At 39.1% G+C, this 13,535-nt stretch overlaps 1 protein-coding gene across 1 annotated transcript in view; it reads right to left on the bottom strand.

The window, feature by feature from the left end:
• Positions 1-11,785, bottom strand: part of oca2 (oculocutaneous albinism II) — a 49,559-nt gene extending 37,774 nt beyond the window's left edge. The window contains exons 1-10 of the mRNA XM_030049887.1: positions 11,598-11,785; positions 11,393-11,450; positions 11,010-11,082; positions 9,923-10,077; positions 9,687-9,769; positions 8,983-9,136; positions 5,221-5,292; positions 4,484-4,549; positions 3,149-3,205; positions 683-807 (exon numbers count right to left, since the gene is read on the bottom strand). Coding sequence (XP_029905747.1) covers positions 683-807; positions 3,149-3,205; positions 4,484-4,549; positions 5,221-5,292; positions 8,983-9,136; positions 9,687-9,769; positions 9,923-10,077; positions 11,010-11,082; positions 11,393-11,450; positions 11,598-11,785 — 1,031 coding nt within the window. The remainder of the gene's footprint in view (positions 1-682; positions 808-3,148; positions 3,206-4,483; positions 4,550-5,220; positions 5,293-8,982; positions 9,137-9,686; positions 9,770-9,922; positions 10,078-11,009; positions 11,083-11,392; positions 11,451-11,597) is intronic.
• Positions 11,786-13,535: the final 1,750 nt, after the last annotated feature.

The raw sequence follows: 13,535 nt of genomic DNA, 5'->3' as shown, positions 1-13,535 counted from the left end.
AATTAGACAAATTATTGATTTCTACATGGATAGTGAAAACTCCAGTCCTCCCCAAAATTCGTATGTATTATTTCTAGGCTTTTTACAGTTCAATCAATATTTGTGATCTCAAGACACTGAGGAATCTTGTGATCACAAGACCAAAAGACTTAAAACACAGAATTTACACTTCACAAATAATGCTGAACTGTATAAAATAAAACTGTAGAAACCACATACACTTTTTGTTTTGGGTGGATCTTCTTCATTACACAGCAGATTTTGTTTCTGAACTGGTTACAGTTTTAAACAAGCAATCTGTGTGAATGGATTACATGGCCTTCTTAATCCTGATCTTCAAACATTGATGCTAATTAAATTCAAAGATTATTTAGCACCTCCTGCTCATCACACAATGTAACCTGTTGCCAGCACATTATTTAAGAAAGTGTCAGCAGGGATGAATATTTAAACAGGTGAGGGAATTAAAGCTTTAACTTAAAGAACCTATAACCATGGTTCCAGTGCATCGAATTTGTCTGAATAATAAGTGCTAAACCACAAACCTATATTACAAGTTTTGTCACTTACCTAAGCATTTCTAAGAATTGGATACTGTTTAACACCTGGAACATTGTTTTTCTGATAACTCGAGCAAAATGCTACCTCACCTTCAGGGAAATCTTAAAATGTTAGCATGTACCTTATGGTGACCGGGGTGAACAGCATCATTGTGGTCACATTGTCCAGAAAGGCAGAGAGAATGGCCGCAATAAGACAGAGGATGATGATCATGGGCCACACTCTTCCTTTGGATAAGCGGTAAGCCTGCAGGCAAAAGTGATTTTCCATCATGAGACCACAATAATGACAATTAAGATGTCATGGAGTGGATATTTCAATTCATTTCCCATCCGAGAGTGGGAGCGATTTAAGATCAAAGGCAAGTGAGCCAAAGTAATCATTCAGCGGCATCTCTGAGACTGGGGTCTTATTCCAGCACCTCGGAGATGTGTTTTGTGCTCTCAAAACATCAAGAATGACACACTGAACAGAAACCTCAGGAATTAGATTGTGAGTCATTACTGAATACAAATGCAATTTATCTGCTGAGAATTAAATCAAAAGAATCTCTTTATAGGGAGTACATCTCTTTAATAATAAAACTCATGATCATAAGCACAGTGTTTAAAGTTATAACTAAAACATTATGCAACCCAGTAGAAACAGCAGCTGTTGGATCTTGAACATCAAATGGTCTTGAAGTTGAGACAGAGAAACCTTTTTATTCATCATATGACAGTGTCTGTAATACTTGTAATACTGAATATTTATCAGTCATCTGCATTAAAAGACTCAACTGACATTAAAAGGCCTCTATTAGAAAAACAGCAGTATGGGGCTGTTAACAAAATTAATGATTTTTATCACAGCTTTTTTTTTTTTAAGAGAGTGTGCTACAAATCAGTGATTATTTATGTTATCAGTTATTTACACATAACTAAAAGTGTAATAATACATGTGAAATTAACATTTTGACAGTTAGTTGATCACCTGAAATGATGTGAAATGCAAGAGCTTAACTGACTTATTTCAAATGTCTTACAGTACTAAAAGGACAAACACTTCTTCAAAGGTGTGACGAACCCTTAACAGTGAACACCGTAGGCCTAATCGTTCAGTTGCTGCAGCTTCCATGTCGTATTAAAGGGGAACTAAACCGCCATGGAGCAGGTTAGCCATGGAGGATATAATTTTGGGCCAGCCCAGTTTTGAGTTCATATTATGTGTGCAAAAAAATCTGAATTCACTGGAGATCATCCTCAAGCCAGCTGGTTATCCGCTAAAATCCTGCTACCTGCACCACCCACCTGGTTGATTTTACTATAATCTTTATAAATTATCCAACTTTAAACAACCTATTTACAGCTCTGAATGCATTCGCAGCACATCAAATATGCATAGTTACAAACTGTCTCTATCACGACAGTTCATTCTGCAAACGAAAATGCAGGTGAAAATGTCTGGAAACAAATGAAATAAAGATGAACACAGTGAGAAGTGGAATGATATCTGCACCTGGAGCGGTACTGAACAAGACCGATGATTTAAACCTGCCCCGAGCAGAGAGGCTCTGTACATTCAAGGGCAAAAGGAATAGCCATTCAACAGAGAATTACACACACATTCACACTCACACCCAGAAACACTATCTTCCTTAAGCCTTAAGCGCCGGCCCCGGTGCTAAGCTCATGGGAGTGGCTCAGGGTGGCCACCTATTGTATGTAGTAGCAGTGTGTCAGAGCTCCTAAGCCGCTCTCTGAGAGGACATTTTCATCTGGAGTGCCTGCCCTTGTCCAATACCCACTTAAAATTCATGAGCCTGTGTGATCCCTCTGTTCCCTAGGTCCGAGCGCTACTATACCTGAAGGACAAAGGCATTCATCTTCCTTCAATGGCCACTGGGAACATGCAGGATTATACGTGAACATTGTTTTTTTTTTTCGGTTGAGGGTGTTTTTTTTAATCATCTAATTTAGCATAACAGAAAAATTTGAGAATGCAATCCTTATTTTTTGATAGATGAAAAATGAATATACTCTAACTGAATTAAAACTAAACTAAAACAGTATTATTAAATTAATAAATAAATCATGTGAATAAAGCTCATGTCCATCAATTGCTACAGGGTACTGTCAGGTTTAAAAACACCTTGCCAAATGGCTTAACAAGTTCAGCTCATTATTCAGCTCATATAAAAACAGTGTAGACCTAGTTTTCTCTGAACCTGGAAACAAAAAGTGCAGGAAGCCAAATGTCATTATTAGCGGTGCTTTATATTGGTGTGCTTATGGGTCAGGATACTGCAATAGGTTGTCCTGGATCCCAGTCAGGTGAGACAATTGAAAATAAAATCTTCAGGCTTGGATAATGTCTGTGATCATTTCAGAAACAGCCTAAATACTTAAGTTTCCCAGACATTTTTAAAGAGCTGGTAGCTATTTTCCAAGAGGGTTGGAAAACTAAACTAAGATTTTATGCTACTGTACTGAGCAGAATGGTCAAAAGTAAACATGCAGCACTCCTGTGGTCCGTCCCTCCATTCATTCTGCACTGCTCTGAAAGCACTGTGGTGCTCTGAGCTCTTATCATCATGCAGCCAACTCACCTTGACAGCGCAGTAGTCGAAGAAGCCAGTCTCTGAAAATATGGCTACAAGTACCATCTGCAAAAACACAGAGGGGTACATTTGTAAAATTATGTCTCATTATGTAACAAGAGTATGAATCAGCCTGATAGTTCAGAAATGACTGCGCTTTCTTCTACAGAAGAATAAGCCTTAACTCGCACTGCTGTAAATCCAAGCCATGCAAGAGGCAAAAAGAGAGTAAAGGGTAGTCTAATATGGACCATAAAGAATGGAAAATGAAAATGGGGTCATTTTCATAATGTCTTTGCAGTGAGATCAATTTCGGTATTCCAGAGGCACCATCATCTTTTTCTCTGATGCTAACGTTACAACAATTGATGTGATTGCTGCGATAAAAAGATGGCAATGTGAGAGCAAAATTAATAGTTTTCTGAGGCAGTTGTTCTTAACCGGTCATGCCTCAAGGTCCACATTTATCTGTCCTCATTAAGTCATGGGCCACACAGGCTAACAGAAGAACCATTTAATTTGATTTCAATTTGAGTAAAAAGTCCACATGCTCAGATTGGATATTTGAAATGCCATGACATGATCGTGCATAATCTGGTTAATACAGACAGAGAGATTTCTGCTGGGGAATCACGATCACTGGGCCTTAAACCCCAACTCACATTTCTTGGGAGTAAGAATAAAACTGTGAGTAAAGCTGCTTTTCACATGTGCGCACAAGTTGACACAGTGAACACAATAAACACATAATATACAACACTCAGGGGGATGAACGCTTTGCTGTCTGTTCTACATGGTCGTTAATTTTATGCCAACGTTATCAATAACGTAATGAGATGAACATCTGCTGCACAAAGTCTGCCTACAGTGGTACAAAAACTCCTGTACCAGCAGCTCACTGTGGCAGAAAGCAATATAACACATGAATCAAAATTATATCATCTATAAATCGTTTGTAAATGCTTTGTATGTACAGTATATGAGTATACATTACTTTATGCTGCACAGGAGAAGAGAAGCTACCTCAGTGTGTTGACAGGGGAATTTGTCGAAAGGAATCTACAGTTTGTGATCCTGCATCATTATGAAATCCAGGTGTTATTAATGCTGTATCATCCTTTACGTGACATTTGTGACATGCTATACAGCTGCACTGTGCCTGTCATGGTTTGATTGGACAGAAAATGAATAGATGGGGGCTAAGATGTCAGACAGCACCAATGTTTTTCATGTGAATTCTACCAGTGTCGTTAAGTCAAGACCGTTCTGGGCAAAAAATCCAGATCATTGCGAAGGAGATTTTTTTTTTTTTTTTAATTATCTGTGACTGTGTATGTCTCTCACCATGCCAAACAGAAGGGCCAGAGTCTCATAGTCAATCCACTCCACTACCGTCACCAGACTGGGTCGCTGCGGGAGACACACACCAAAAAGAAATGTTGCTTTTCTCACTGGAGCACAGATGTAAGAATAAAGAGTCCTTAATTGCTATTTTCTTTCTTCTTCTTTAATATTTTCTTTCTCAGTAACTTATTTTCAGCAAGCTGGTGTTATGTCTTGGTGATCACTCCATTCAAAACATGTTACATCACTGGCTATTACAGCACGTGGGTGGAAGGAAAACGCTTCCCAGTTCTACTCTGGCTAAAAGCTACTCTGCAACATCTCCCACATACACGCTGTGTTTTTACAGTAAATTCAAAATGAACCTCCATTTACAAAACAGGATACTCCAAAAAGCATTAGGGAAAGAGCACCAAATATTAGAAGTATTTATGAAGAGCTCTGACATCACATGTGGAGGGAAGGGAACAAAGTGTCTATTTAAAGGCTAGTTAGGGTCTGGAGGGACAGCCAGCGTGCAGGTCTGCTTGATGCCATTCACTACTTTTGACCACTTTGCTTATCCTCCCTGGCCCAGCGTGCCCTGAACATCCTGACAGGAAAACATCCACAGTGAACAAACAGGAAGTCTAAAAGTGCTGTGAGTTTACAGGCAGGAACACCTGGTGGCAGATGGCACTTAAGCATTTATATATTATTTTGTGGCTTGCTGGAATAGAAGTGGAAAATAGTCTTACATCACCAATTATAGCCAGAGCAGCTAAGGCCGCCAAAGATCCCAGCATGGCAGCTAGAGTACGGTGCACAATCTGAAAAATCAGAAAATGTGTGTGTTGTTACAATGTGAAAGACCTCAATTCCTCTGTATTAAAGCTACAAAATATTAAACATCAGAAATATTGAATACGTTTAGTATAATTGCATTTCTTCCATAGCACTGCTCTGTCTCATTTACACTCACACATGTCCAAGCAGTTTCAAACAATGCACATAAGCACGTAAGTCAAATATTTTCCATTTCAACGTCCATCCTCCGTCTTCACTGATGAAGAAGGTTGAGGCAATTTACACTAATGAGGCAGAAACTGTTGTGGTTGCCTTCATCCTGCCACCATCATCAGTGATGATGCAGCAGACTGAACGGTAACACCCTGAGTAGACAGATGTCATACAAGAGCAGATGCTTCTTCAAATAGGGAATATGGTCAGAGTGACATCACACACCTCAGCTCTTCTGTTTTTGGTCTCTAATGAGTCAGATGCTCTGTATTATACCTAGCAAAGAGAGAGCTTCAAATACATTAAAGCAACTACAAGGAACTTTCATTTTGTGTTGATTTTGGCGGCCCCTGTGGACAAAAGTGGTAGTGCTTCCAAGAATTAAGATGTTTTGAATTTCCCATGAGCGCCACTGCCTCGTGTCGTAAAGATCTTGCAGAGGCAGTGGCAGAGCAAAGATGAATACAGCGGAAACTCATGTCAGTGTTAGCATGAGGCTAACCCACAGGTTTACTAGCCCACTTTATTAGGTACTCCTATACAATCTAATAAAATCCAATCCAACTGTTCTGCCATAAAGTTTACTCATAGATTGTCGTGCTGTTGTACTGGACTACATTTTATTTATTTAGGGGGACATATTCTGTCCCCCTAACTGTATATAAATAGTGAGGACAAAAAATTAGAAACACCTCTCAATATAATGTAATCCAGTACAAGACCTCTGCAAACTACAACCTCAATAATAAACATAGAATTAAATTGACACATTCTCCACAATGTCAACAAAATGTAAATACAGACATTTACATTAAATCATTTTTTTTTTCTGATTCCGTTAGGACTCGGTCAGGCATTTAGAATAACTATATAAAAACAGCCAATCTTCTCGCAGATGGTCTCGTTTGCTGAAGTAGGCCATATGGAGACATCAATATTAAATTGAGAGGGTTTCATAACCAGTTAAATAACTCCTTGTAGCTGCTTTAATCTAAATATTCTGAAGCCCAAAAGCAGATCCAAATGGTTGATGAAACGTGGGCTGTGAGGTCTAACATGAGAGTGTCTACCATTGTTGTCTCGGTGAAATATCCAGAAAAGTAGAATGTCAAGGACACAACAAGGACACAAGACAATTTTATGATGATCTTCACAGCCACTCTGATCCACCAGGCTCTCTCACCATAGATATGTATGATGCAACCATTATTAAAAATTGAGGCCTATTATGAGCATGGCTGTATTGCCAGGCAGCAAAGCCCTGCCGCTCCCCTGACATCTTCATTTCATCACAATAATTTCCAAAAGTGGGCCGTCTTATGCATATTGGCAAATACTGAGGCTGGCGAGGAAGCTGTGACTAGGATCTTCTTCTTTGCATTGATGTACATGAGATGCCAGCAAGAAAAGTATTGGGAGTTATTACTGCTAGGTGTTGTTACTGTGGTTTCCTAAATGCTTCTTCTTTTTTTAATCAAAAATTCTCCTATCCAAGGCCACACAGAAATTCTCCTCTCCAAATATTTAACTTTTGTCAACACTATAAAATGGCTCCAAGATTTTAAGATGTGAGTCAAGACCTGGAGCAGAATGAATCCAAAGACTGGCCCCAACTGATGTCCAATTACAGAATCAAACTATAATCATCAAAATCTGTTCATGTTTACTTGATTTCATGTTCCTCTAAGACCTGTAATATTAGAGAGAGGAAAAATAGAGAGGGGGAAAAATACTGAAATACTGAAAATGAAGACAAAGAACAACCAAACTAAATTTTGTTTATGTCATAAAAGACTATTAGATTTTGGTTAAAGGCACTGGCAGGAAAAAGAGACATTTTTTGTATGTTAATTCTTTTGTCAGTAATACAGTAATGCCATCTGATGTGAATGACAATAATTGTCTTCCACTCAAAGTACTTACAGCTGACCTCGCTATACTGTTCAACACTAAACTGGGTCTTGTCACTCAGGATGAGTAATGACAGACACTCTAAAGACTTTGTCTAAAGTACTTTATGTCAGACTCCATCCTCCTTAGATACTGGATAAAGAAGAGAAAAACCATCTTCCTTTTATTTCAGCGGCTTTATCAAAAATAAGTAGAGGAAAAATGGCATTTCCTGAAATAGCTGGTGGACTTGAGAACTCACTGCAGTAAAGTGTCCTCCAAAAATAGGAAAAAATGGTGCGCCATTACCAGTAGTCTGCCTGCACCCTGTGTCACTTATTTCCAATATATCATCTGCAGACATATAGAATATTACAAGATCCTAAACAATTGTCAGCTAGCCTCTGTCAGGCTCATATTAGGCTTGACAAAAGTTTCATGAAGGAAAAAAAAAACTCTAGCAGGGTTGGACATTGACAAGCACATAGCTCACAGAACTGAAATTGGATGACATCTGAGGCCAGGACAGGCAGAGAATATGTCCTTTTTTTTGACCATGTCTGAATAGCCATGCACTGTACGCACTTCACTTGGAGAAATCCCCTGTCCTTTCAATTAAATAGACAGTTTCAATGAGCAGGCCTGCCAGTCGCAGAGATGACACACGAGCGTCTGCGCGCAGCATAACTGTTGATAACTGTCATCTTTCGCAGCCCGGTGTCGACTGCCCCGTCATGGAATTGCTCCCGCCATCACAGCTTAGCAAGTTCACACCTTGTCATGCTCAGGGAGATTAGTCCATTTAATTAAAATCAAACACTCAGTGGAAATGGGTGAAAATTGCGAGTGAAGAAGTAGGCGAATCAAAACTAAAGTCTGCTCAAAATAAACTGTACTGGGACATGGAGTGGGTAACACTGATAATGATAACTAATGACATTAAGCATTAATTTTTCAGTAATTAATTAATATTCATTAATCAAAAATCCAGGAGATAATAAACTCATTGATGATTAGTTAATTTACACTGTTTACTGATAAATAACAAATTAGAATATAATCACACCTTAATTGTTAATTTATCATATGCTGACAAATATATAGATTATATATTTTATTATATTATCATTTTGTAATAATAAGAAAAACAACAATGAAAAGAAGAAGAAGAAGGTGAAGAAGAAGAAGAAGAAGAAGAAGAAGAAGAAGAAGAAGAAGAAGAAGAAGAAATTGATTAATTTTAATAATACATAATATAAATCAAAGCCGCCTTCTTGATTGCCTTTTGGTAACAACATGTTAATTATTTGATAATCTCTTTTAAATATCTAGTTAAAGATCTGTGAATGATTGAAGATGATTTGCAAAATATCAATACGTATAAGCCAATCCTGTTGTGTTAGTGGTACTGTGGCACTCTGAGGTCACAATACAGACAATAAAGTGTATGTATCATATCTTATTGTTATTATGGAGCACGGTAGCTGGAAAAATAAACGAGCTTTTCACTGATGTGGGAGTTTCTCTGATGCTGCAAAACACATGAACACAGCATGATACATGAACCTGATCAGTATCCAAAGAGAGAGCAAACTTTATGGGCCCTTTACCTCAAAGATGATGAGGACATAGACACCAGCCAGGATGACTCCAGCTATGGCCACCTGGGTCTCCACACTGACATAGAGAGACTGGTGGGTCATGGACAGCGGCACAACCTCATTATCCTGCAGGAAAGCCTGAACTGTGATGACGATGGGGCCGCTGCGAGGAGAGAAAACACCAAGGCACAAACAATGAGCTGAATGCTTTTCCTCTGGATTTTTACTGAAATATCTATCCATTGTGTCATGACTGTGTTCTCAGAAGAACTAACTGTTTAATCTGGAATATAATTCAGAGTCTGATTGATCGAAGCAACACTGATGATATTATGAAATGATGTGTTGTTTCTGATGTTGAAATCTGACAGATACAACCGGTTACGAAAATCTGCCCAGTGGATTAAACCTACAACCAGAATGTCTGCAAAGTGAATCATCAAGTCATCAGTTAAAGAAACAATGACTTGACACTGACATTTCTGGCCAAAATAATCCACACGACAAGGGAGATTAGATTAGATTGGTACTTGATTCATCCCTGGAGGGAAACTGAGGTGAAACAGCAGCAGCATAGAGCAGTATACAGTGTACGTAAGACATTAGACATTATAAATGCCTCCAAACCTATTAAAGTCCTTGAGCACACTAAAAATTAATCTCCAAACAAGCAAATTTCAGTACTGTAAATAGTCATGTAGTGTTTCAGGTACCTGCTGAGCATTTCAAATGTGTTTGTTAGTAGTATCTGGTCACTTCGTTCACTATGTAGAGGAATGGTCCAGTTATGAATCACCTGTTCACAAAAGAGAAATGGCAATTATCATTTGGATGTCACTCCATAAGGAATAAACAACACAACAGGTGATGCAAAGGTGAAGCAATGTGTAGGGAACGCCTCCAAATGCTATTCTGATCCCCAATCCAGAAGTTATATGGATATTCTTACCTGTTGAGCTCTCCTTCTGCGCCCGGCCTCCTCAGTCTGCTCGACCTGGATCAGGATGTACTCCTGAGTGGTGAGGTCAACCATCCCTCCTGTGAAAGGCCCTCCCACTTGCAGCTTTAACAAAGCATTGTCACGGAAATCTGTCAGGTTCATTGCTGTGGGACATGGACCGTCAAGAAAAAATGCTGATAAACTGATGCATTGAATCTATTTGTGCTTGAAAGGTGAATGACATTCAATTTTTACAGGGTTTTTTTGTATTTCTTGTACATTAGGGAGCACAGAAAGTGGAGATAAGAGAGGGCAGAGTGACCCGCAGCTAAATTTATGAGCCTGTGCCTCTAAGGCACTCTTTGACTCCAAATTGGCTGGGAGGTCTGGTTCACTAGGCAACTGAGGCACCCTTTTTACCGCTGCACCTCATCTTTGAAATAAGCTGTCCCTGTGGTGTGTGACAGCCCAGCCTGCATTAGACAGCCTTCAGTCTGCCAGGAGCCACAGACAGTGTTTATGTATACACAGCTACAAAGAAGAGCAACGAGGAAATGATGGACATGGTGACTGTAACAGGGACCAGGAAGATATCTGTAATAATATAGAGTTCATTTATATGCAACAGGTGAAAAACAAACTCACACTTATTCATTTTCACAGATGCAGCTCCTTGATGGGTATTAGTATCACAATTTTGTTTTGTTTCTTTTTTATTATTAGTTTGGAAGAGAGCTCAATTCTTGAACTGTAATTTCCCTTAAATTTCACCATATGTAGATTTCACCATATGTAGCTTCAAATACAGGCAATGGCGCATTGCCTGTATTTTCTGGTTGTGGCGCTTCACTGAAGCCACATCATGTTTATACTGAGTGAAACATTCAACCTCAAGATGCCACTTTTTTACAGCTGAACCATTACATCTCAAAAATATCTATATATCTTATGCATCATTTTATACACATTTCCCTATAATCCAGCAAGACATATTTGGCATCTTTGTGAACTTTGGGCTCTCTGTTAGAATTTACAATAAAGTTCTGTGGGTCTAAACGAAGCTCAGGCAAAACACATATGCAACAGGAAAGGATACAGAAACTCTCTGTTGATGAGACTGCTAGCATCCTCCAGGGGTTGTCTCGATCTGGATACATGCTGAAGAACAACTGAAACCACAACAAATGTAGTAAAATCAGTTCACTAGTTTCACACGATTACTTACCATGATAAATATAGAGTGCCAAAAAGGCTGAAGTAAAATATATGTACTAAATATACACGTTAAGGTAATAAATACAGTTTATCTCTAAAATGTAAAGGCATTTTTTTTTTTTGGAGAAAGCATGCTGTCACTTCTACTTAATATTCTTTACTGCAGATAATAGTAAGATAGTCTTTCTATAATAGTTATTTGCATTTATCAGCATGTGATAGGCCAGTGCTAATCAGCATACAGTAGCTGAGACATCTACTTACAGTGCAGAGAACAACGATCGTAAAGATACTGGCAATTTTGGAGACCTTGAAGCAGCACCTGAAAAGATAAAAATGTGTTTACATTACCACACAGTATGGCCGTATATTTCAGTAACTGGAACCCACAACCAATCTGAGTTTTTGCATGGTCTGAAGTTTCTATCAGCATTGTAAGGCCAATTCTGAGGAAGAGGAAGAAACTCACTTTACGCTACTGTTAAGTTTAAAATTCAGATTGAGGTTGTCCAGGGGGTCGGTCTTCTCCGAGGAGCTGGAGCGGGACAACGACAGGCTGGTGACCTCACTCCCAAGCCGATATCTCCTCTCCAGGTCCAAGGAGCTGTTGTCCCAAGGCTCATCCCTTCCCATGAAGTTGGGGTCATGCAGGGTCATATAAGTTATACTGAAAAGAAAAGATATCATCAAAACTCTGGCATAACCACACTCAAAAATTCCACTATCAGTGATACATTGTGCTCTTTTCAGAGGATACTGCTATGGATGTAAGTTCTTAAATGATAAAATGCTCCAAATACTGATCAAAAAGTGGACCAACACGGTGCTATAATCACAATTTCATTACACAAGTTGTATAGAACAATGAATTGAATCAGTGTAATGTGATGTTATAAGTTGAGCCATCTCATCAAGTCACACTGACATCACGAAATTCTATTTCATATTACATGCCTGAGATGAAAGCAAAAAACATAATCCCCTTTATCTGAAAAAATTATGTCACAGCTACTAGGTACTAGATAGGCTGAGTGAGGTTCAGCTGTATGAACAGTTGCCTCCGCAGATCATCATGTATAGCTGCTCTGAAAGGTTTCCAGTTGCACTGGGATAAGGTTGAGGATTTACCGACCTGTCATCCTGAGAGAATCTCAACAGGGGTGACCTCTCAGTGAGGTTGGCCTGGTTCGTTTTCCCTTTGAGAAAGTTAAGCACACTGAAACTGTGTCTGGAAGAAAAATCCAACAGAATAAAATGAGTTAAAATCATAAACAACAGAATCCATATCAGTGTTTATCAAAAACTGAACATCAGTATGTTTGTCCGAACTAGGATTGGGCGATAAACCTAAATATCACAATATTTTTGACCAAATACCCCAATTGCAAAGATATTGTAGGAATGACAAATTGTGTTTTCCAAAAAAATATTTACATGAGGTTTGTGATAAACAATCATTAGTCATTTGGATATGACAACCACGCAAATACAGATAAATAATAGAACAGCTAAAACAGTCTAATAAGCTCAGACAAATTGCATTCCTTTAGTGTAATGCAGCCTTTAAAACCAGGGGAAAAAAACAAGAAAAGACAATACTGATGCCATATCAATATCCCAAATCCCTCATGATATCTAGTTTCTTATCACAATATCAATACAGTATCGATATATGCCCAGCCTTAGTGTGAACCCTGACTCTAACTGAGAAAGTCTCAGCTGCGTGTGACAGCCAAGCCTTTGATCAGCTGTGCTATTGTTTATGGTATAGCACAGCTATACCATAAACTCTATGTGCTCTATGTGCACATCCTCCAGGTGCTGACAGCCCTTTGGGTCAGTCTGAGGGCAACTCTTATAGGCCCTGGGGAAGCTTGCTCTCTCCCTACTCATTTGGTGCCCCAGCTTCAAACAACCCACTCCTCCACTTTTTCTCTTGGGGCGCTCCCCCCATTTTATTATCTGTCCTGGCCATAGACAGGGTTTTATTTTGTTTGGTTAGCCTTTGCTTTTGCATCCAACACACACCACACTCACTGGCACACATAACACCCTGCATTCACAATAAATTTGTTTTGCACTGATTAGTTTCTTAACACATTTTGGTTAACTTTAATTACTTGGTGTGTTAGTCCTCTTATTGGTATGACTTTGAGCTGGGTCATGACACAAGCCATAACTGTCAGTCAGTGGGTAGAGAAGTTTATCAAGGCCTTTGTAACCCACGGGTGGCACAGAGCTGGGTGAGCAGCTGGTGACTTGACAGCCCAGGAGATTGTTAAAGTATCTTTTTGTCAATCTGCTGCTGCACTGTGTCCTGGATGGCTCCTGCAGGCTGCCTCCCTCAGGAACATCACAGCTGGGTCTCATTCAAGATTCACATTCACTCACATGCATGCCTGCTCTG

The sequence above is a fragment of the Myripristis murdjan genome, chromosome 4 (assembly GCF_902150065.1).
Source record: "Myripristis murdjan chromosome 4, fMyrMur1.1, whole genome shotgun sequence".
NCBI classification, from domain to species: domain Eukaryota; kingdom Metazoa; phylum Chordata; class Actinopteri; order Holocentriformes; family Holocentridae; genus Myripristis; species Myripristis murdjan.
This window is presented reverse-complemented; position numbering and strand designations above follow the sequence as displayed.